Source organism: Vanacampus margaritifer, chromosome 5 (genome assembly GCF_051991255.1).
Source record: "Vanacampus margaritifer isolate UIUO_Vmar chromosome 5, RoL_Vmar_1.0, whole genome shotgun sequence".
Taxonomy (NCBI): domain Eukaryota; kingdom Metazoa; phylum Chordata; class Actinopteri; order Syngnathiformes; family Syngnathidae; genus Vanacampus; species Vanacampus margaritifer.
The window spans coordinates 16040186-16064773 of NC_135436.1; the positions used below are offsets into that span (position 1 = coordinate 16040186).

At 37.7% G+C, this 24588-nt stretch overlaps 2 protein-coding genes across 3 annotated transcripts; both read left to right on the top strand.

Annotated features, from left to right (window-relative positions):
• Positions 1-1449: 1449 nt before the first annotated feature.
• crybb1l3 (crystallin, beta B1, like 3) lies at positions 1450-3720 on the top strand. Its single transcript, XM_077565996.1, has 6 exons — positions 1450-1528; positions 1978-2051; positions 2146-2264; positions 2370-2502; positions 2670-2812; positions 2898-3720. Exons 2-6 carry the CDS (start codon positions 1986-1988, stop codon positions 3064-3066), a joined length of 630 nt encoding a protein of 209 aa, XP_077422122.1. The 5' UTR covers positions 1450-1528; positions 1978-1985; the 3' UTR covers positions 3067-3720.
• Positions 3721-4929: 1209 nt separating this feature from the next.
• On the top strand, positions 4930-24153 carry unc119a1 (unc-119 lipid binding chaperone a1). 2 transcript variants are annotated; one of them, XM_077566874.1, is made up of 5 exons: positions 4930-5465; positions 18704-18817; positions 19852-19945; positions 21220-21392; positions 23383-24153. In XM_077566874.1, the coding sequence occupies exons 1-5, from the start codon at positions 5342-5344 to the stop codon at positions 23493-23495; spliced, it is 618 nt and encodes a 205-aa protein (XP_077423000.1). In that variant the 5' UTR covers positions 4930-5341; the 3' UTR covers positions 23496-24153. The 2 variants fall into 2 exon arrangements, with proteins under 2 accessions (XP_077423000.1, XP_077423001.1); XM_077566875.1 differs by having other exon boundaries at positions 4934-5465; positions 19855-19945.
• Positions 24154-24588: the final 435 nt, after the last annotated feature.

Below are 24588 nucleotides of genomic sequence, written 5' to 3' on the forward strand. Positions count from 1 at the left end.
GACATTTGCTTTTGAGTGAACTGGAACCATACTGCTCCTTTGTCAGATGTTCAACAAGATTTTGATCAGAACCCTCAGAACACTTAGATGTTCCGTTCTTTTCATTATCCCTTTGGAGGATCCATAACCTGTGACTAAACACTGCACAGATTCAAACTGCCTGTGCTAGATAGTCCAAAACAGGCCCCTTATAACCCATTATTCACAGTTGGCACAGTGCCAATCGGTGGAACCCTTCTGTTAAACAACAAAAAAGTCACAATAGTCACAGAAATAATTTGAAACTGATACGACAAGCCATACTTCTAGGATGACTTCATTTGATATAAGAGACTACAGAATATTTTTGGAAAGTCCCATCAGCTACAAAATGAAAAGTAATAGAGCAAAACGAACACTGTGCCAACTACGAAACATGGAGGAGACTTAGTGAAGCTCTGGGGCTGCTTTGCTAAATCAGGCACTTGGGTGTCTTGTATCTGTGCAGGGTTAAATGAATTATCTGGCATTCTGCAACAAAATACACTGCCTAGTGCCAGAAAGCTGGTCAGTGGTCCTCCCAACAAGCTAATAATGCAAAATACAACAAAATGAACAAAACATTGAAAGAGAACGGTAAGCCAAAAGTGCTAAACTGTAGAGAAACTCAAGACACTAGAGGGGTTGCTAAAAAATGCACTCTGAAAAAAAAACTGTTGAGTCAAAAATAAGTTACCTTTGGGTAAAACAAAACAAAAAAAACAAGCAAACAAAAAAAGGGCAAATACACCCAGGTAGTGAATTTGCCCTTTTTTTCCAACTTTCTGGGTAGCTTTGTACAAGAAAATCCCCAAAACTGGGTCATTTGTACATGACAAAAAAAGAAAAAACACACACACAAAAACACGATCATTTTGTACAAGATCCCCCCCCCCCCCAAAAAAGGGTCGTTTTGTACAAGACAACCCCCAAAATGGAGTTGTTTTGTACAAGAAAACCCCCAAAACTGGGTCATTTGTACAAGACAAAAAAGAAAAAACACACGATAATTTTGTACAAGACCCCCCCCCCCCCCCCAAAAGGGTCGTTTTGTACAAGACAACCCCAAAAATTGGGTTGTTTTGTACAAGACAGCCCAGAAAGTTGGGTCATTTTGTACCAAACATCCCCAAAACTTAGTAGTAGTTCTATTAGTGGATCAGACCCAAATTTGGTTGTTTTTGATCCAACTGTGTGTGTGTGTGTGTGTGGGGGGGGGGGGGGGTCCCCTGTGTGTGTTTAACATTATGCTGATGGCAGTGAATGCCCCCACTTCCAACAATGTGGCTGTACAACAAAACAGTCAGCCAAGTCAGCACGACTTGTTTAAGCATCATGACCTTTGAACCCCCACTTTGTGCTCAAAAACAACCATCAGCCAATGAGAAGTCAGAAACCTCCCTCTGTACAATCGTACTGGACGTAAATGTATATATACACCCACACTCTCTTGCTCACTACCTATAAACTGTCTCTTAAGATCGACCCATTTCAAGCTGCTTGTGTAAAAGTAAGTTTTCGGTATAACCTGCAGAAGATAGAGGGAAGAGAATCTTTTTTTTCCTGTGAATGGATTCTCCTCATGAGCATTGAGTGAGCAGATGGAACATTGACATAAAATGCAGCAGGGTGTGATTTATTCCTTCTCTTGCTATTCAGTTGCTCACTGGGGAAGTAAAACTGACAACAAAGATTGAAGGTCGCATCTCATTTTCATTCCTCTTTTTAATGAAATGCGGCAATTTTACATTTGTGGGCTTTTTGGCAATTAAGTTTTCTCTCACAGGACACATTCTGGGCACATAGAAGTCTATTAGATCGTAATGTTGATTTAACTGGATGTTAAGTTGAAAATACCTTGTCACGTCAAATTATGGTGTGATTTATTCAGCCTGGTGGAAGTGTACGATGAACATTCTAAACATGTCTTACTGTGTGTTTCTTCCTGTTTCTCCGTAGATCCGACGATGTCTCACTCAGGTGCTCAAGGCAGCATTGGCAGCCACTCTGCCATTGGGCTGCGTAATCATAAGGTACTAAAAAGTACACAATTGCGGTTGGTGAGCAGCCAAATGATTTGGAATCGATGGAATTCCTAATCTAATATACTATTGTGTTTCTTCCTAGATTTGCCTCTATGAATTTGAGAACTTCCAAGGCCGAAAAATTGACCTGATTGGAGAGTGTCGTAACTTAAGCGAGAAGGGCTTGGAAAAAATCTGCTCCATCCGGGTAGAGAATGGGCCGTAAGTCATGAGTGTTTCAATGCCATCATTGTGCATTAGTGGTAAAGTAAATATATAATGTGTCTGTCTTTCTTTGTGTGTGCGTGCGTGTGTGTGTCATTGCAGCTGGGTGGGCTTTGAGCAGCAGAACATGACCGGAGAGATGTTCATGCTGGAGAAGGGAGAATACCCCAGATGGGACACCTGGTCCAACAGCTATAGGTGTGATCGTCTAATGTCAGTCAGACCAGTAAAAATGGTAAGGTCGGCATTAGGAATATTCAATATTAGATTAGAAAACAGAGCCGAGGGATGTTCATCTCTCACCCTGGGGCCGATCTACAACCGGCATGAATGAATGAATGAATGAATGAATGAAAATGATAAACAGCAACTAATTCTAATAAGTATTGTGTGCATTTGTAGGACCCCCAGGACCACAAGATTTGCCTGTATGAGTGCACGAATTTCGAAGGTCGCAAGATGGAGGTGTGTGATGAGGATATTCCAAGCTTGTGGTCTTACGGCTTCCAGGACCGCGTCGCTAGCGTTCAGGTTACTGGTGGAACGTAAGAATTTTACTTTAGCTCTGCATACGATTTGAGTGAATATTGATTGTATGTGTATTTATCTTCCATGCCTTCTTCTTCATAGGTGGGTGGCCTACCAGTACCCTGGCTACCGTGGTTTCCAGTATGTCATGGAAATGGGCTCTTTCAAGCACTGGAATGACTGGGGAGCCCACCATCCCCAGATCCAATCCATCCGTAGGGTGAAAGACATGCAAACACACCGCAGAGGCTGCTTCGAGTTCAATGCCTAGAACCGGTCAGGCTTTGGGCAAAAGGGTCAAACTAAACTGCATGTGACTTGCAAAGTCTTCACGAACCACTTTCCTGCACAAAGCACATTGCTTCCGAATTGTGTTACTGGTTTTACCAGCACAGTTTGGGAGTAAATAAGGCTTCCATAGTAGCTGTACCATTGGTAAAATGCAGTCCAGACCTCATATAAATGATGATAGGTTTTATCATGTTTCCTTGATAGGAAGCAGTTTGTGTTTTAAGTTTGTTTCAGTGCTATTTCAACCCTTTATTTTCATATACAGTCGATACACATACTGTATGTGTTTCCAGAACAATGATGCCAATCAGCCTGCATAACAACGCAGTCTACCATAGTTTAAATTTAGATCATGATAATTCCACCAACTTTGTAATATAACCATGGACAGCTCTCAGATCGGCCCTGCAGGAGATATATTCTCAGAACAACACACAGGATCTCTGATGGCTGTGCAGGGCTGTGCCTTTTGCAGACATCATCATTGTTTGGCTGGTCCACTTGAGCGCTTCTCAGGGCCTGCCAAAAAGACTTACCGGTACATTTACGCCTTCTCAGGGATGCTGGCATCTGGAACTTTCCAGTGGAAACAAACATGAATTAAAAAAAGTGCCAGCATTGTCACACCGTCGAACCTTTGTTCTTGTTGTTTATTGCAGTGTGTTTGTTGTTTTGCATTTCATCGAACAATAATATAGGAAAATATAATGCCTTCATATACACGCACTTGGTAATATTTATTCAGTAAAATACCTTAACATATAGCACTGTTTTGAAAAACATTGCCTACAGCTTTGAATGTTATCTCCAACTCATAAGGTCTGCATGGAGAAAACAAGTCAAATCTATAGGCAGACTAGGTTGTGTGGTCCAGTGACACCCTGGACTAGTCACCAGCAAATCGTACGGCGCATTGGGACTAACAACGAGTCACACGTACATTCACAGCTATAGACACTTTAGACAATTAGACAATGTTTTTGAGATAAGGGAGATTTGCACTGTTGTGTAAGAATATGTTTTTTTTAAATGAAATAACTGCCATATATTGTTTTGTTTTGTTGTTGTCTTTTTAATTATTGTTTTATATTTAATGGTAGGCACCATGCTTGACTCCTGGTAACATGTGAGTTACGGATTGAGATTTTTGGCACTCATCTTGGAATATTTATTTATTTATCTCGCTAAGGCAATTGAAGGCAATGGTGACGTGTAGACCTGCCGACTTTTTTTTTGGGGGGGGGGGGTCAAAAGTGACTAAAAATCAAGCAACTTTTTCTGGTGTTCTTTGTTTGTTTTTTTGGTCTTTTTACTCACTTTTAGCGTCTCCCACGAGGTTATTCGTTTCTCCTACAGCGTCCATTTATACATGCAAATTGCCACTTATGCAAATTTGATAATGACGTCATTTAGCGACTTTTAGCATCTTTTAGGACGGCCAATAGCTACTTTCCTTACGGGGGAGTTTGCAACACTGTTTGCAGCTGGTGGGTCATGGTGCGATTCCCACGGTGGATATAGAGTTTGTAGGGGAGATAGTTTGCTTCCTGGCAACTTTTTGCTATGCACTTTCCTTGCATGCCTGAATGTGTGTGTGATCTGATTCTCTGTGATGTGTAAAACAAAATGTATAGCAGAGCGTGAGTTAAACTCCTCCCTAAGAGATTATGAGTAGGCTATAATACATTTACTGATGTCAAATAAGGTGGTGAGGTGGTTCAGGACCTAATATAATGGCAGAGAGAGAGAGAGAGAGAGAGAGAGAGAGAGAGAGAGAGAGAGAGAGAGAGAGAGAGAGAGAGAGAGAGGGAGAGAGATGGGGAAGGATGTCGAAAAAGGTCCGCACAGTGTCGACGAGCAGACGTCAGACGAGTGCAGACTGTCAGGCGTGCGCAGCGCTTGTTTTAAAGCCGCAGGATTTGGATTAGCCCGCGTGAGAGCCGATGAGCCTTGAGCGAGTGAAGGAGGGAGGGAGGAAGCAAGGGAGGAAGGGAGGGAGCTAAGGGCTGATTTTGATCTTTTACCGGATCGAGAGGAGAAGAAGGGAGGTGCGAGGCACGGAGAATGGGCTATTTTGGACCCGGGCACTGAGCCTGCTCTCTGCGCGGTGTATTAGGCAGCCTTCGACGCAATTGCAAATCGCCTCCCGCGGCCACCAAGTCGACGACGCCGACGCCGAAAGCGCCTTCCACTTGCTGCCAGGAAAGCGCCAGTTCCCGCCAGCCCGCTCCACGCTCAAGTGCTCCTCGCTGGACATGAAAGTGCAGCAAGGCTGCAACTCGTCAGACATGGGTATCCCCGTCACCACCGAGGAAGAACTGCGCAGAAACAGCGTCATCACGCCCGAGGATGTGCTCGGTTTACAAAAGATCACAAAGAGTAAGTATGCTTGTCTATTCGGAACCTGTACGTGTAATTGGCAACGTGGGGCGTGTGGTTAAATCCTCACTGCTTCAGATTAGGGTTGCCCATCTGCTGCTCCTGTGGCCTGTGTGTCACTTTATATCGCATGTGTCCTGCAACACGACATTTACATTCAACGTTATTTGCACCATGGACAGCGACACAAAAAACTCTCCATTCACTTCACAAGGACCAGTCACCAGTAAGGTGACACATTAAGTATGTACGCATTAAATCTATGGAGAACAAGCACTTAGAAAGGAAACTGTGACTTTTCTTACCAAGTTGGACACTTACCTGTGGATGGAATGTAATGAAACAGAAAAAGAGAGCGATTCTCGATATAATCCACTGGTTAATGATCAAAGTTAGGAAATGGGATTTATAGTGATGTCACAGGAACTCAATTCATCTTGCAAAACAAAAATTGGCAAGTTCTGCAGACAAAAACATTTCAAGTATGATAACATGAACTACTCAAAGTAAGTCTGCATATTATAAAATGGACACAATATTTACTTAGTTATTAGTACTGTATTATGAGAGGTCACGATAAAAGGTCATCAAAAGTTTTCACCATTTTATTAAAAACTTTTCTCCATCCATCCGTTCTTGGAGCTGCTTATCCTTTTAATAAAGGAAACACCCTGGACTGGTCGTCAGCCAATCACAGGGCACATATTAAACATTCATACTCACATTCACACCTAGGGACAATTTATACTTCAATGAACCTAAGAAGCAAGTTTTTGGAATCTGGAAGTGTGCAGGAGTGCAAAGAAATGCAAGGCAAGCATGAGGAGAACAAGTAAGCTCCACACAGGAAGGCTGGTGCCCAGATTCGATCCCCCAACCTCAGTCAGAGCTGTGAGACAGAAATGCTAACCACTCTTCCGCCATGCCACCACAATGTTATTTGTTTTGCTTTTAGATTTGTCCCACAAATAAAACTGGAAGATTCAATCACTGCTATTATGATAATAATTTTGAAGCATCAAACAAGAATGATTGAGTTAAATACATAAATACTTTTATGCTGTTATAGTTTTTTTTTGCAGCGTGTTCAGATGCTTTTTTTTTTTTTTAAAGAAAAGGATATTTATTATTAATACCCGACAGAGAGATACTTCTGTACTATGTATGCACTGTATTGCACTGCATTGACCCAGTCAATAGTCTTAAATGGCGCCCTTTGTGACAAACACTGGCAAGTTTTACCATAATAGACGTTTACAGTACCCTGAAACCAGAACTCATGAGATTAATACTGAGCCATTCGTTTTTGATTGCATTATGCCATTCTAACTCAATCTTACAAATATAATTTGTCGATTTTATGGCCACATTCAATATGGCAGACGTGCTATATCACTCAGAGCCACAGATGTATGTATATAAGATGGACTCACAATGCCGCCTACTCGCCATATGGAGTTGTGAAGCCACTGGCGGCCATCTTGCGTTGCCAGTCGCTAAGATTTCTCTGCTGCGCTTTTACGTCATTTCTGTGTTTGGCGTACACCGTACGGTTGTACCAATAAGTCTGTGAGAAGAGCTACATGCACGTTTTATCAATACGAATTTTATCAATTATAAATGCTCTCATATTTTTTCTCTGAATGCTCCTCAAAGATTGGTCTGCATCATGTTGCCAGAAACGAAATAAAAGCAAAGCTCCTCGGGGGGGGGGGGGGGGGCATGGCAGTGAACGTCTGTAAGTCATATTTACAATATTATACACAGAATAGTTGATGAACCAATGAAGTCCAGGAGTAAAAGACGTACTGAGAATAGTGTTTACAGCAAAACAGAAAATGTCAGTAACAGTGACAACGCAAAATGGCTGCCCTCTGACTTCAGAGGATAATTGGGAGACCATTTTGTATATGTCCAAGCTCAAAACAGGCCCCCCAGATGGAGATGGTGTCTTCAGAAGATATGAGATAAAATGAAAATAAAATCAGTTTTCATTTCAAATGACAAAATAATTTTTTGGCTTTGAAAAATAAGCGGGCCTCTCACATGGCAACATTGAAGTATTCGTCGCGTATATGACTGTGTACATAACATTATTTTCAGTAAGGCTGTGATAGACTGTATTTGATCAAACTGGCCATCAAACAGAAAACAAACCACACCATTATTTCTTTATATTTGAATGTTTTAGTGATAAACAACTAAACATTAGCATTTTGCTACAGAAAAATAGCTACTGTGATAACCTTTATCGCCCGGCCCTGCGTACATGTTTGAGCTACTGTACTTGGGAAAGTAATACTGCAACAATGATTTAAATCCTCGTTTTCACATTTGCAACATGACTGTTAATTCAAATGTCCACCGGGTAGGTAAAGATAACAGCCATTTATTGGTCTATTAACATTTAAACGTACTCCTGCAAATTGCAGTCCTATTATGTGGGTTATTTTATTCCTATGTATAGATGTTAAACACTCAAAGTTACAAATAAACAATCAAATAAACAAACACCGTTCCACCGGTCTTGAGATACTGCCTGAGTTGGGAAACTATATCAGGGCTGCATCAGTGAGATAATACTTAAATCAGCCATGATGGTCCACTAATCTGGCCTCACCACTGACAACACATAATCTGGATTATGTTAGGAGGGCGGAAACAGCATATTATGCACTAACGTGGCACACAACAGGTAATTAATGATCCCACAACCAAAATGCATGTGTAAACATGTGCCACATTTTCTGGGATAAGACATATATTCATCTCTAACTTTATTTCTCAATTTCTTCCAGTGAGGCACTCTATTTTCATGTCATGACATCAAATCTTTGTTTTGTTTTTTAAACTTTTCAACTCATCTTCTGTTTTGGAGTGTTCTGCTGCATACATTGTCTTTTAAACGCCATCATAGCTGTCAACTTTACAGATGCCATGCTTGGTATGCAGGTATTGTAATGGTATAGGCGTGATATTCAGCATTTTTTGACGAATATCGGCATTGGCCATTTTGAAGAATCATAGATTCATATAAAAAAGTGTTCAGGGGAAGAAGAAAAAACATTCAGGGAACAAATTATTAAATTTCATAGATGATGCTGACCCTGGGAACTCTGCACCTTCTGTTTTGGTTTGAAGTTAAACATTTTCATACTTCAGATATTTAGAAATTTTTGAAAACTTGATTTACTGTAGAACACAATAGGGAGCTATTTACTTAAGTTTTTATTTAACTTTTGAAGACATGCTACTGCCCCTGGGAGATCCCTGAACTTTTTGTTAGATTTTTTTAAACAAAGATGTCTATTGACTAAGATTTTATTTATTTATTTTTTCCAATCTTTTATTAACCCTAAAAGTTGTGCAATAAACATATGCTTAAAAAAAGTAAATACAAAAAAAATAAAATAAAATAAAATATATATATATATGAACTATGAACTATGAACTGCCAGCCCAGTAAAAAAATGATCTTTTGACGTCTACAGCCGTCAATGGCAGCAAATGAGTTTAGAGCTGGAGTTTGTATTTTTTCAAATTTTGATGCCAATATTCCCTTTTAGTGAAAATGAATATCGACTCCAAATATTGGTTATTGGCGTCCTAATAATCGGTATCGGTCCTTATAAAAGCGGTCTATCGCTACTATTTGAGGTGCTGTTTGTAAGGCGTCAATAATAATAGGGGCCACACTTTGAGGATATTCTCTTTTAAATACATATACGGAAGATGCTGCTTTTGTGGTTATTTATATATTGCAGTTTAGAATTTGACAACAATTATAGCACCATTCAGTTTGTCATTTTCTGCTAGAAGAGACAGGAAAGTGGTGCCTGATGTCACCGGAGCAGTGATTTCCTCAGCCGGTAATGGCAAGGTCGTGTTTTAGGGGCAGCCCAGAGGCAGCCAGTCATGGTGTCTCAGCGCGATTACTAACACACAACACAGGCAGCCAAGCGCACATAATAAACACTAGCAGTGCTCTTCTTGTCTTCTGCTTATTTTCTCAACAGATATGGACACAATAATGCTCCGCTGGTGAATGAATGACATATAATGGCCATAACATGGAATGGTGTTTTTTGAGCCAATTTCCCCTAATTGCCTGGGAGATAATAACACTGTATATAACTGCAATGAGAATGCTGTATAGAGAGAGTGTGTTTGGAACTGAGTGGGGTGGAACTTTTCTTGGGCTAGGGCGCCGTTTATTTTCTTTTAATTAAAAAAATATATATATATATATCTTTTTTTTTTTTCTGGGGCGCCGTTTATGATCAAGTTTAATACTGTAAGACGTTTTATTGATCCATGCATAACATAAAACAACGATTAAATTAATTATTCAAAAACATGCTGGCTAACAAAAACTCCAAAATGTTGAGACAGGGTGAGTATTTCCTTATACACATTTCATTCTTCTTAGCAAGTGTCTTTACATGCCCATACGTAAAGCTGTTATTACTGAGTAATTTGGGACATCCAACATTAGAAAGAAAGTATATCCTCTGTAACCTCCCCGTGAACCCAAAAGTGTGCCAAATGGCCTACGGGTGCTGCTGAAGTGAGACATGACACAGCCTGCCATACACGGATGCACTGTACCATGCGAACATAGACTTGTAATGCTAATGTCACTTCGGCCTGCCCCTGGCTATGGATTGTTGTGCGTGTGTGTGGGTTATAAACGCACACACCTGGTTTCGGTAGAGGTTTGTGGGAGAGTCCAACGGATAGGAACATGTGTTGTGGGGAAGTCAATCCTTGTCTGAAAGTCTGTAATTCCACGCTAATCTCTGGGATTAAAGAGCTATACGTGGCATTTCACTTTGCCCTTTAGCAGTGTTGCATCCAGATCTCGTTTGCATGAACAAGTCAGATATGACTTAAAGTCTAAATTATAATGTTGGCGAAAGGCAAGCTGAAAATTCAAAGTATGTAGGTTTTTGTGAGACTTCATGTATGTTTTTCCAGAAAAGTTTAGGCATTAAGAACATGGGAGATTGTGGGCACATTGGGGGACACAGAAAGTATTTGCCAGAAATTCCTGCATGTGTTTTAATGTTGCGCACGTTGTTACTTTTTGGTAGGGACGACCAGTTATTATAGTTATCAAAAACTAAAACTAGATATAAATAAAAAAATAAAAATAAAAAAATCATTAATGGAATAAAATAAAAACTAAATTTCTGTGGGAAAAAAAGAATTATCTGAAACAAGTTCTTATGTTTATAAAAGTAAATTAAATTATAATTTTTTTTTAAATGTATTTATTTAGGTATTGTTGGAAGGTCAAACAGTTGTCTGAGAATTGTTTACTTTATTACACAATACTTTTTTTGCTCCAAAATAAGTAAGTGAGAAAGTAAGTAAGTAAGTAAGTAAGTAAGTAAGTAAGTAAGTAAGTAAGTAAATAAATAAATAAATAAATAAATAAAACTAAAATAAAATAAAAATATTTTCATTAACGGAATAAAATAAAAACGAAATAAGAACGAAAATGCTTAAAAATATATCTGAAACAACATCTTGTGATTAGAAAAGTAAGTTCATTTTACATGTATTTATTTAGGAGAATTGTTTACTTTATTAAACAATACTTTTTTTTGCTCCAAAATAAATAAGTAAGTAAATAAATAAATAAATGCAATTGAAAAAGCATTTTCATTAACGGAATAAAATAATATTGAAAATGCTTAAACATTTTTTTTGATTTGAAACAACATCTTGTGTTTATAAAAGTAAGTTCATTTAAAATGTATTTATTTAGGAGAATTGTTTACTTAATAACAATTAAAATTATTGAAATTAAATATGAATTAAGATAGTAAAATACTTTTTTTGCTCCAATAAATAAATAAATAAAACTAATACTAAAACTAAAACAGACAAAAAAACAGAGCTTTTTCATTTTTTTTCATTTTAGTTTTACCCCCCTATCTCCCTTTAGGGGCTCTGTAAAAAAAAACTGTGCTAAATCTAATTTAAAAACAAAAAAGTCAAAACAAAATGAAAACTAACTATTCTGAAAAATCCCAAACTATGATAACCCTGTGTGGCATGCATGCATTCTCTTCATGGTGCGAAAGCTACTCTTTTCGAGTAGGTCCAGAATTAGTTCATTTCTGTTTCTTAAGGCGTCAGTCTCTAACCTTTTTTATGTCACATACAGGTTTCATGTAAAAACGTATTTTGATTGACCATTTGCAAGTCTGCTGCAACATAATACGCAGAGTAGGTTTGGTAATTAGCAATTAAGTTTAAACTAGGTCGGCTAGCATTGCTTTTTAAATACAGCTTTCTTTTTCTTGTAGATGTAGGCTCTTCTTCTCTTTCATCATTTGGCCTTATTATCTTTCTTTTTTTTAAGAAACTCCCCAAACAAGTTTGTTTATTTTTACTCATGTTTGCTTTCTTGTAGGCTTACTTTATTACATTTCGACTGGTAAATGAACCTGATTTTCAAAACAAAAATTCTTCCAGACTCTGATCATCAATAAAATATTTTTTGGTTTAGAGTTTTGCGCTGCCCAGTACGGACTCCTGCCTTAAAATACAGTAATGTATTCCATTGGTGTATGGAAGTGTAGCAGTTTGTTCAAGAGCGCAAATTGTCGTTCTCAAACTGTGTAAGTGTTAGGAACTGTAAAGATACTAACCCCAGTTTAAATTCAAAACGTGCCGCTAGTTTCTTGACATCAATTAATACTTTCTTATTCAGCCAGAGTTTTTGTGCCATCTAGTGGCATTTTAGGGCATTACAGCAAGTGCGCTGTGAATAGGTGTGTTTCGTAGCGGATAGCTGAGGATCGGTTCCACATATCGTATATGTGTATGTCAATAAAGGACCATGAATACAGTAGATAGGGGTTCAATATACTCCTAAACAACAACAATATTCCCTTTAACATTTACCTTCTTCTTTTGGTAATACCTCTTGTTCTCCTGAGATGTGATAACAGTCAAAGGAGAAGGCCTCAGGTATGCACCTTCATCAACTCCCTGAAGTGAAACACTTCATTTGCATAGCGCCTTCACCTAGCCCGGAATTGTCTTTTATTCGCAGCCTGCGACACACCAATTGAGCAGAGCAGTCAGGTGGATGAGGGCAAAGAAGAAGCTAAGTGAGCTGGCACTACTATCACAAAGGTTGCTAGGTGACCATGGAGAAGGAAATCAAGTGGAGCTTTTTTCGGCGTCAGTGCATGCTTGCATGTATGTGTGCGTGCGTGCGGGTAGCAATTATTTGACATCATGTTATGGGAAGGAGTTTGCTGTAATGAGCTCAGATACAAAAGCTACATCAAAAAGCTATACTAAGATAATAAGGCTCTGACATTCAGGACCCGGAGAAACAACGTGCAAACGTTACACACCAAAGCCAAAGCTGACATTCGAACCCAAACTACAAAAATGTGACGCAAATATGCTAGGCACCAGACAACTGGGCTGCCTCGCAAATTTTAAATTACAATCTCGTGTAATGGAATAAGTGCAAGTGTTGTAATGTTTTGGTGTTACTTTGGTTTGGCCTTGGGTGGGGTATGCACTCTAGTGACCTCAAGAGAAATGGGAGAAATAGGTTACATAAGCCTGAACAAACAAGAAACAAGATGATACATTATCGTGGAAATACTCATCACACAATAACTTAAAAAATTTTTTTTTTTTTTACTTTCACCTTTCTGTAGTTTGGCTCTGCTGCTCATTGACTGTATGTTTTTCCATAGAACATTAATAGACAGAGTACAGTGGAATGTCAAAGGTCATGCCCAATCCCTTTTGGGGGACTATCCTACGGCATATATCCGGGTTTGACAATTTTTCCTCCAAGAAATAATGGAAATGGAAATTATTTGTTCAAACAGAAAACAGACGCACACAGTAAATTAGATGATGACTTTATAAAAAAATCAATCCATAATCTCGGTTTTCAGAACGCATGGGGTTTTGTGTGTGTGTGTGTGTGTGTGTGTGTGTGTGTGTGTGTGTGTGTATTTGCTTCACGTGACGTATCAAACTTTGTTGTGAAATGGTATTTGCCCTCTTGTCAAATTCCTCATTCTGGTCTGGTTCAACTAAGTATGACAAATTATATATCATCATCATTATCATTATCAACATCATCATCATCATCATTAAATTATGCTTATTCAAATAAAAACAGCCATTCCATCTTAAAATAATTTCATCTCAAAATACAGTTCATTCTACAACTCTACTTTTTATGTCCGTACAGTCTACACTAATGTAGACAAGATTTAAACACACTGTGTAATCACATTATAGATAAGTCAGCATTAAAGTTCATGACGTGGATTAGCCCCTCAGCAAAAAAAAAAGGAAGCTAATGGAAGCTAACTGACATTTAGATGAATACATTTCTGTATCTTATCACCGTGCAATGAGTTTGTATGCTTAGAGTTCATGTCTCCATGAAGACTTACTTAGTTATTCTCTCCCTCGCAAACTGACACTAAAGGGTGTTGCATCAAAGCGACTGCCCTAAACCCTCTTAGAGAGTTTTTGGAGGGCAACATAAAAGAGACTTTGGGGGGTTTGCGAGGGAGCAGCTTTAGAGAGAAATTTCCGCACCATGTGATGTTCAGCATTAGAGCACAGAACTTCTATTGAAAGGAGAGCTACTTCAACAAGTTACATTTGCACACATTTTGTGTTCATGTCTCCTTGTTTTAGTAAAAATCATGCTTCATTCAATGTCTTTCTTATCGTATATGTGGGTGGTGGGGGTCCTATTCATCCTTTTATGTCAAATATATTGTGGATATTAAGTCTGCACACCCCTGTTCAATTATATATATATATATATATATATATTAGTGCTGTCAAACGGTTACATTTTTAAATCAAATTAATCACATTTTAGAATTTTGATTAATCACGATTAATCAATTAATTTACATAAAGAAGCCTTTTTTATCTAAATTTTTTTCCCCCGCCAAATTTGAGAGTAAAAATCATGCTTCATTCAATGTCTTTCTTATCGAAAATGTGGGTGGTGGGAGTCCTATTCATCCTTTTATGTCAAATATATTGTGGCTATTAAGTCTGCACACCCCTGTTCAATTATATATATATATATATATATATATATATATATATATATATATATATATATATATATATATATATATATATATATATATATATATTAGTGCTGTCAAACGGTCACATTTTTAAATCAAATTAATCACATTTTAGAATTTTGATTAATCACGATTAATCAATTAATTAAAAAAAAAAAGAAGCCTTTTTTATCTACATTTATCTACATATATATATATATAGCAGTGTTTCCCACACCATGTTAATACCTGGGCGGGCCACCCAAGTAAATTGGCCAACACCCAAAAAGTTTTCAAGAAAATGTATTTAAAATATAAAAAATAAAACATATCGTGAAAGGATATACCACATGTAACGTTAGTTCATCGTCACTCACTTGTGGATCGTGAGGCTAGAGGAGACGTAGTAACAGGACTGAGACCCACCTCCCGTCCAACCCGCCTCACATCCCCACCGCCGGAGTCCACCCACTCAATTAGATTTTAAATCGGTGGGAAACATTGTATAGTATATGTATAAAATGACACCAAGCTAAATAATTTCAAAACCTTTTCCACCATTAAATAAAATAAAATAAAAATGAAGATGGGAAGTAAAAATAAACAGTTAAGATAATGTGGTTGCACAACTATGCAGGCCTTGTTATAATGGGGGCATGACATTGTTCAGAATTAAATCACATTCAAACTCATGTTAAATGGGATTTAGCACATACATGCCACCATTTAAAGTACAAATCATTTCTAGCTGTTCTAGTAGGCTTTTCCTGACACTTTTTAAGTCACATTTTACAGCACAAGTCCAGAGCATCGGAGCACAGCATCAGAGCACAGCATCAGAGGGATCTCATTCTTCAAAGGTATCACAGAAGAGAAGAGTAGAACAAATTTCCAAACAACAAATAGCAGTGAAGATGGTCATCGTTATATGCAAAAAATATGGCACAACACATTACCAATAACTGGATGGCCTGCTAAAATGATAAAACCATGGGAAGAAACCTGGTCTGGGAGGCTTGAAGGACTTGCAGAGAATTTTGGCAGTAACTATCTGTTTAGTACATGTAACAGAAATCTCCCATCTTCTTCCTATGTCTGGGAATTTTTAGAAAGAAGAGTGGGCGAATATTATCACATCAAAAAGTGCCACATTGATAGACTGCTGCCCCAAAAGACTAAGTGCTGTTTAGAAAGCAAAAGAAGCAGCAAAAACATGTTCGTTTGAGCGTGTGCTGTATGTGCAACTAGGTTAAAATTGTTTTCCAATTCAGTTGCACAGTTTTTAAGTCACATGAATATTGAAAAAAGTTTCGAAATGATTCATCTTGGCTTCATTATTCATTTATTCTTACAGAAAGTGGGCAGTTGAGCAAGTGTGTGTAGACATTTTATATCCTCTCTTTTATAATTGAGCTATTCTGATTCTTCTTTAAGAGGGATTTGTGAGGGGAGAAGAAGTTAAGGCAGGAAGAGGGAACGGAATAAAATGAGAATATCGCAATTTATAATGCCTCTATGTTGACTCTTTCAACTGTCTATTATCAATATGTCAAGTGCGGGTGTGGGGGGGGGGGTGTTAGGTGAGGACCCACATGCAGGAAGTGGGGAGGCAAAGTAGGTCTTCAGGATTCTTAACAAAAGTAATTTATTTCCAAAACAAAAATCAAAAGGCAAACAAGAGACTAGGAGTCAAAAACTGTTCAATTAACAAAAAACTAAAAGGCAGAAAACAAATCCAACTCACGAGGGAACAGAGACAGGACAACTGTGACGGGGACTGTAGATAAAAACAAACAAATGATCCAACAAAGACTACAGGGAAGGAGGGAACTAATAAGAAGCAAACTAACAAGACAGACAAACACCTGGACATGAGACAAGTGGCAGAGAGCGCTGATTGGAAGACACAAGGGACCGGGATGACGAGCACAATGACAACAAGGACAGATGACAACTAAAATCGAACCCAAACCAACCAAACAGAACACAGATCATGACATTTATGCTTATTATTAAGATCTATTCATTCAAATTTAGCTGCGATCGGCTCCAGCTTAACTGAATGACGATAAGCGGCAAAGAAAATATGTAGGGGGAAGTAAACATGATTTTTATGCAGAAATAGTGAAACTTTCATAACGAAGCATGATTATTACATTGAGAGACAACAGCACATTCATCACTCAAGCACGTCAGGCTAATAAACCGCAACGAAGAGTAAAATGTGAGACGAAGCATGATCTTAACCCATTCACTGCCATTGACGGCTATAGACGTCAAAAATTCATTTGAACTATTTCTATTAGTTTAACTTTTTTTTTTTTCACTTTTCTTAACGAGAGTATGAAAACCTAGAATTTTTGGGGGGATATTTAGAACATATATAAAATTGTGAGTTAACTAGTAAAGTCATGCGATTAATTACAATAAAAAATAAATAAAAATCACCTGACGCCCCAAATTTTTAATAATCTTTTCTTCTTAAAAAAAATATTTAAAAAAGAAAAGATTATTAAAAATTTGGCGTGTCAGGCGATTAAAATTTGTCATCGTAATTCACTTTACTAGTTAACTCACGATTTTAAAAAAATTATTCAAAATTAGCGGCGTCAGGTGATTAATTTTTTAAAATTGAAATATCTTTTCTTTTTTAAATATTTTTTTTAAGAAGAAAAGATTATTAAAAATTAGGGGCGTCAGGTGATTAATTTATTTTTTATTGTAATTAATCGCATGACTTTACTAGTTAACTCACGATTAATAACTAATTTTATATCTGTTCTAAATGTGCAATACTTTTTTTTCTAGGTTTTCATACTCTTGTTAAGAAAAGTGGAAAAAAATGTAAAATGAATTAGTCAAAATGAATTTTTGACGTCTATAGGCGTTATTGGCAGTGAATGAGGTCATGATTTTATATTTGCACATAAGATGTCTACCACTGGACGTGATACATTTGCGACGACTTTCTGGAGCCAAACAGAAATGTACTGGCATGCAAATGTACAGTACACAGTCCAATACATCAGTATAAAAAGCCTTGTCAATACAACCATGTTTACATAGGGCACTTATAGTGTGCTTTATTATTAAAAGGTCTATAAATATCTCCAAGCAGGTGGCTAAAGCCTGTGTGGGCCATCTGCTCTCTAACCCCCACAAATACTAAGATGATGTGGATTTGTGTACATACACAGGTCCACGCACACACTGCGACTTCCTCAGGTGTTTATCTTGAGTCGATTTCTTCTCTCAGCGATGAATGTTATAGTATATGAGAATGTCCAGTCTAAAAGTATTACGCAACGTAGGATGAGAAAAATAGACTTCCCAAGGTGTGTCCACTGCCACTGGTTGGTCCATGTGATGGTAAAACACAATAAGCCTCTTATATCTAATCCTCCTCCCATGGTGCCAAAGGAACGCTTCACGCACACGCGCACACACGCACAGTCTAATGGGGAAAAAGGGGCTCATCCGAGCAGTTGTCTCATGCGGACCATCAAAAATGTCCACAAAATAATGGTGGCGTGTTAAGGGGTGTAGGTGCATGTGGTTAGCACAACTACCTCGCAGGTTCTAGGTTCAAATTTTTGTACACTGATTTAATGTCTTTCTCGTGCATCCCAAAAACATGCTTGTCAGGTTTATTGAAAACAAAACCTTTGGTGTTAATGCGAGCGTGAATGTGGCAACATATGGTGTAGTTAAAGTGCTAAATAAAAAGCAGCCCATTTACCATCAACTAGCAATCAGTCCAGGGAATATCATACTTGAGTCAGTCCTTGAGTCCATCTGGAGTAGACACCAGATCACATGACCATGAGCTTAATAAGGAGTAGGAAACTGATGGATTGTCAGAGGTTGTACACTCTAAAAACAATTGGGTCAAAAATGGACCGATCCTCTACTTGGGTCAATTTGACCCAACTTTGAGTCAAGAAATGGGACTTTCAGTGTAAAACAACTCATAAATATTGATCAGATCCTTTACTTGGATCATTTTTTGGGTAATAAAGTGGATCAGTCCATTTTTTATCCATATTTGGGTTACGTTTGACCCAACCTTTTTTAGAGTGTGCCATAGAAACACAGAAAGACAACAGCACATAGAGTATATGAATGCGGTGTTTTTCTTCTGTGTTTCAGACTATCTGTGTTCACCAGAGGAAAACGTCCACATGATCGACTTCACCAGATTTAAGATCCGTGATATGGAAACAGGAACAGTCCTTTTTGAGATCACTAAACCTCCAGCACCAGGTCAGCTCATAACCTTGGCAAAAAATGGGTCACTTACTCATATGCTCACTATAGTGTAGGGAAGGTCACCAATATTTTTGAAACTGAGATTACTGCTGATTAATGTGTTTGCTACACACTTGCGAAATAACACATTTGCCCCAAATACCTTTATATATGTGAAGACACTGATCATCTTAATGATTTCTTAAAAAATCTATTTGCAACACTTTGTTTCTTATCCTACTCCTTATACGATACAGTATTCCTAGGAAATCATAATTTCTCTTCATAGGTGAGCTATCTTATAGAACAGGCAAATGAGCTACTCATGTGATGGGGGACACATGTTGGTGACCCCCGCTGTAGTGCAACCTCTGAGGTCAAACACAAATAATTTGAAAAATAATTTGAGTATCTGTCATACTAGTGCAAAGATCAGTTAAAATGTTGAAACAAGTAAACATTCTTAACATCAATGAGGAGGACACTTTAACGGCTAATGCAAGCTGGAAGCTGTCTGTCGCTATTTAGCTAGCAGCTAATGTTAGCAGTGTATTTTCTTCTCTTTTCCATGTTCTTCTTTTTAGAACACTCATTGTGCAGGCTGGTACGGAAAGCCGATTTAGCATTCATTCATTATCTTACTGAATGAGTGCTCTGAATTGTTCATGTACCGGAATGCACTTTGCCCTCAATAGTAAGACAATACACTGCTTTAGCAAAACAACTAATAAGTGTTACTAGTGAGGTAAATTAGTACTACTTTTTTTTTTTTCCTGGAGATTAGTACTACTAGTGACGCGCTAGATGATAACTATAAATGTTTATTAAACTAATATTACTAGCGGAACATTGTTGTCCACTTGTGCACAATTTTACCTCACTAGTAATATCTAGTTGTTCTATTTTGCCCTCGCAGCTAAACTAGAACACAAAAATACAACAGTTAATCCTTCCAAAACAAACAAAGCAGTTTCTTGGGAGTTCAAATCCACTGTGTTTAAATTGAATGTTTTAATGTGATTTCTCACAATCGTATCATTTATTCATAGCAGGAGGCAGAAAGCAATGTGACCCCAACGCCGGGCGCTTTGTTCGCTACCAGTTCACCCCCGCCTTCCTACAGTTGCGGCAGGTCGGAGCCACGTAAGTCCAGCCTTGTGCTTGTGTGAGAGGCAAGAGGGAATTCAAACAAAAAAGACTTGATGAAATGAGAGAGAGAGAGAGAGAGAGAGAGAGAGAGAGAATGTCAAAAACTAAAGGAATCACTTGTGTGCTCAGTCCGGCTGCTCAATCGACCAGAACAGTGGAACAGGATGTAGTAGGAGGTTGTGTGGGCTGACGAGTGAGAACATACAGCGCAGACAAGCTGTCAATGCTTCTGAGCGGTGCTGGTCAATAGTTAATGTGAGACAACGATGCCTTTTAGTAAGCACTTGTTGGTGATTTCATTGCGTAAAACAACCAAATGGTTATAAGATTCAGAAGAGTTCCTTTTACAAAAGCCAATATTCATTTGCAGTAAAAGAGAAAATATTAGTGTCATTTAAAAAAAAAGACAAGATTTTTTATTTTAATTTTAAACATACTGTATAAAGAATTGACACCTTTTTATTAAAATCATAACAAAAATTGCAGGGAGCTTGCAGGGTCATCAGCATATGTTAAGCTAAATTAAAAACTAAGCAAGTAAATAAGACAACCGTAAGTAGTTTTAACATAAATAATAATTTCTTTGTTTTAAAAAATAAAAAGTGTAGGGAGTTCCCAGTGTCAGCATATTTTTTTTTTTATATATAAACTAGAAAATGTAAATAAATCCATAAATTAAAAGTTCCCCTGTATCTCACTGAGTGACAAATGCATGCGATGTAGGTAATTTAGTTTTTTTTGTCAGGGTTTCCTAAAAGGTTTCAAAAGATCTTTGCAGAAGGTGAAAATTGGTCTGAATATGTTTGAAATGTCTTTGTGACAAGTAAAAACTGTCTGTGAACATATCAGACATACATATCTTGATGAAAACCCTAAATTCGCTACGTTCGCCAGCATTCACCGCTCAGTGAGATACGAGCTTTATCGATCAAAATGTCAAATACCGGCACAGAAAATTGGCCCGGCCGATTATCTGTCTTTTTTTTTGTGCAAAACTGTTATAACGTTGCAGGGAAGTCTGTCTTTCACCAGGAAGAATAGTAGCTTCACTTTTTTATATACAGCACTACATGCAAAAAAACGTATGTGTATGTGTTTTCCACAGCTTAGTTTATGGATGTAGTTCAAAAGGACATGAAGGTAGTTGGTGTGAGAGCAGAGGATGCAGAGGACATGGCTAGATGGAGGCAACTGATTCGCCGGAAGGAAAAGAAGAAGAAGAAGTTTGACCAACAATTTGAGCTTAATTTGACCTCTTGTGTGCGCAGGGTGGAGTTCACAGTTGGCGACACACCCATCAACAACTTCCGTATGATCGAGAGACACTACTTCCGCGACCAGCTGCTCAAGAGCTTTGACTTTGAGTTTGGCTTCTGCATGCCCAGCAGCAAGAACACATGCGAGCACATCTACGAGTTCCCCGCACTGTCAGAGGACATCAGTAAGCGCAGTCACACGCATCGCATGTGGAAATTCATATTTCATATCAAGCTTAAGGTCATGTACTAGTATGCTCTTTATTCCCACTAGTAAGACAATTACTCCCAACCTTTATTGAGCCAATGCACCGTTTTTATATTAGAAAAATATCACGGCTCACCGCCAAGCAAAAATGTCAGAAAATGTACGAAGACTCACATTATGATGATCTCGTCATAGATCACTCACAAATGTAGGCTAATTACTTGGTGTGAAATCTGTACCTGTTTAATTCATCACAAAGGTAATAAATATACTCACAGGAAGCCATGACTTATTCTGATGTTAATTGTATCTGCTGCCATCTAGTGGAAGAACATTTAATTGTTCTTCCTGTCACTTCCATAGATGGATGAATAAAGATATATTTGTAATGAATAAATCATTTACTATTAATTTTATTTTACTTTATTTTAGTATTTATTGTTTGGATTTTTTTAATTTTATTTTTCAGTATTTAGTATTTTATGTTAGTGTTTTTAATTAATTTAATTATTTTTAACTTATTCACTTCACGGAGGACGTGAGATCGAGTCCGGGCTTCGGCCTTCCTGGGTGGAGTTTACATGTTCTCCCCGTGCTTGCGTGGGTTTTCTCCGGGTACTCTGGTTTCCTCCCACATTTCAAAGACATGCATGGCAGGTTAATTGAACACTCCAAATTGTCCATAGGTGTGATTGTGAGTATGGTTGTTCGTTTCTGTGTGCCCTGTGATTGGCTGGCAACCAGTTCAGGGTGTACCCCGCCTATTGCCCCAAGCCTGCTGGGATAGGCTCCAGCAACCCTTGTGAGGAAAAGCGGTAAAGAAAATGGATGGATGGATAGTCACTGCCATTGATGTCAAAAATTCATTTGAACTATATATATATATGTATTTAAAATGTTTCCCACTTTTGTTAACAAGAGTATGAAAACCTAGAATTTTTTAAATTGTATTAGAACAGATATAAAATTTGTGATTAATCGTGATTTAACTAGTGAAGTCATGCGATTAAAAATGGTAATCGCCTGACGCCCCTAATTTTTAATAATCTTTTCTTAAAAAAAAAAAAGATTATTAAAAATTGGAAAAAAATTATTACAATTATTTTATTTATTTATTTATTTTTAAAGAAAAGATTATTAAATGTTAGCGATGTCAGGTGATTAAAATTTTGAATCGTAATTAATCGCATTACTTCACTAGTTAACTCACGATTCATCACAAATTTTATATCTGTTATGAATGTACAATAAAAAAAATTTAGGTTTTCATACTCTTGTTAACAAAAGTGGAAAAAAATTGTTAATCTAATAGAAATAGTTCAAATGAATTTATGACGTCTGTAGCCGTCAATGGCAGTGAATGAGTTAATGTTAGATTATCTGTCCCTGCACACTAGTTGGGCATCACTGCACTCGTATAAATGAATAGGGTGCACTATTAAAGTTTTTTTTTTTCACTACTGTCTACCACTACTGTATATTTCTGTGTAACAATTCCAACCAACATAGATTGGACCTCTGTAGTAGTGAAGGGAGGAGCTTTGTTTAATCATGTCATAGTGCTGGCTATTTGAAAATAAAATAAAATAAAAGACAAAAGTTCTGCCATCTTGTGGCACCTATAGGCAACTACAAACTTTTTGGGGTAGATGTCAATTCCTTCTTGATATTCGCTATTCACAGAAAGGATTGGTCCCTATCACCCACAAATTACAGTGTTAATTGGAATGCTAGATGTTAACTGGTGGAATTTTATAATGCCACTTTTAGTACTAATAGCATGCAATTGTCAAGCAGTATAGTTTTGCCTGAATAGTAACATTTAGATGTTCATGTGCCCTAGTCATTCTACAAGTGCACAGAATGTCATTCAGTAATATCTTACTAGTGAGGACAAAGTGCATACTAGTACATGTAGTGGAATAAAATCTCAACCTAAATCCCAAATCTGTTGTGTTCTCTCTCAGTGCGTGAGATGATCCTGAATCCTTATGAGACGCAATCTGACAGCTTCTACTTTGTGGACAACAAACTGGTGATGCACAACAAGGCAGACTATTCGTACAGCGGGGGGCCGTAGAATCAGTGACCATCATTTCCTCGCTCATCTTTAGACATTGTCCAATCAGCCGTTTCCACTTCAGGACCCGAAATAGAAGAACCTACGGACGTCTCATTTCTGTTAGCTCCTTGTGTAGGAATGTACACCGGTGAGCATTACAGCCGTGTGTGTGTGTGTGTGCGCGTGCGTGTGTGCGTGCGGCCGGCACATGCGTTGTGCATACAGTACATATCAGTTCATTAGATGGACATTGGTACATTTCCATTGTGTGTGTTTTGATAGCCAGTAATAGCTCAAGATCACAAAATACTTTGACTTTACGGGGTCTGATATTTATATGGTTTGTACTACTGATGGATTCTATTTCTGATTGCACATGTCTCATGACTCAGTCCCAATACGACTCTGTGATTTTTGTCAATGTGTGCGTGTGTGTGTGTGTCATTTTTATTTGTTTTCAGGTTCATAGCACTATGTCTAGAGTCTTTTTCAAAGGAATAGCCATTTTGAATTGTCAGACAGTATACATAGAAATTTTGATATCCAGTACAAACACTGTAGTACGGAACACTGCGTATACATTTTAATTATGATATTACATGTTGTAAGAATTTTATGTCCAGTTTTGAAAAGTGAAATTACATCAATGCAATAAATATGGGACTTTTTCCGAAAATCTGGTCGTTTTATCTTATTCTTTTTATTTATTTTTCTTTTATTGTTTTACATTTTTTTCTTGCACGTGTTTTAGAGGCACATAGTTGCTGAAAGTATCGAATCTGTGTAGTTTAAATATTGCCTTTAGGGTCTCTACCGCCATCCTCCGTGCAAACTGTGTCATTACCTTAAAACGCCACTAGGCGTCTTCCTTGTTTCTTTGTACTACAATGAAAGCAACGCGAGCCGTTTATTATGCTGAATTTTGCCTTAAAAATCAATATTATTTGTCTAGAAAATGTCATTAAAATTTTAAATATAATTGCTACCTTTAATGGAAGCACGTTCTTGACAGACTACGAAAAAATGCCCCACAGAAAGTACATACTGCACTTTACTGTATTGATTGGCATGTGACACCGTCCAAATGACTAACCGAGCAGTACCGGAAATT

Coding starts and splice junctions, on each gene's coding strand:
- crybb1l3 (XM_077565996.1), top strand. CDS start 1,986: ATGTCTCACTCAGGTGCTCAAGGCAGCATTGGCAGCCACTCTGCCATT. Junction 2,052..2,145: donor TTGGGCTGCGTAATCATAAG/GTACTAAAAAGT, acceptor GTTTCTTCCTAG/ATTTGCCTCTATGAATTTGA. Junction 2,265..2,369: donor ATCCGGGTAGAGAATGGGCC/GTAAGTCATGAG, acceptor GTGTCATTGCAG/CTGGGTGGGCTTTGAGCAGC.
- unc119a1 (XM_077566874.1), top strand. CDS start 5,342: ATGAAAGTGCAGCAAGGCTGCAACTCGTCAGACATGGGTATCCCCGTC. Junction 18,818..19,851: donor CACTAAACCTCCAGCACCAG/GTCAGCTCATAA, acceptor ATTTATTCATAG/CAGGAGGCAGAAAGCAATGT. Junction 21,393..23,382: donor CGCACTGTCAGAGGACATCA/GTAAGCGCAGTC, acceptor GTTCTCTCTCAG/TGCGTGAGATGATCCTGAAT.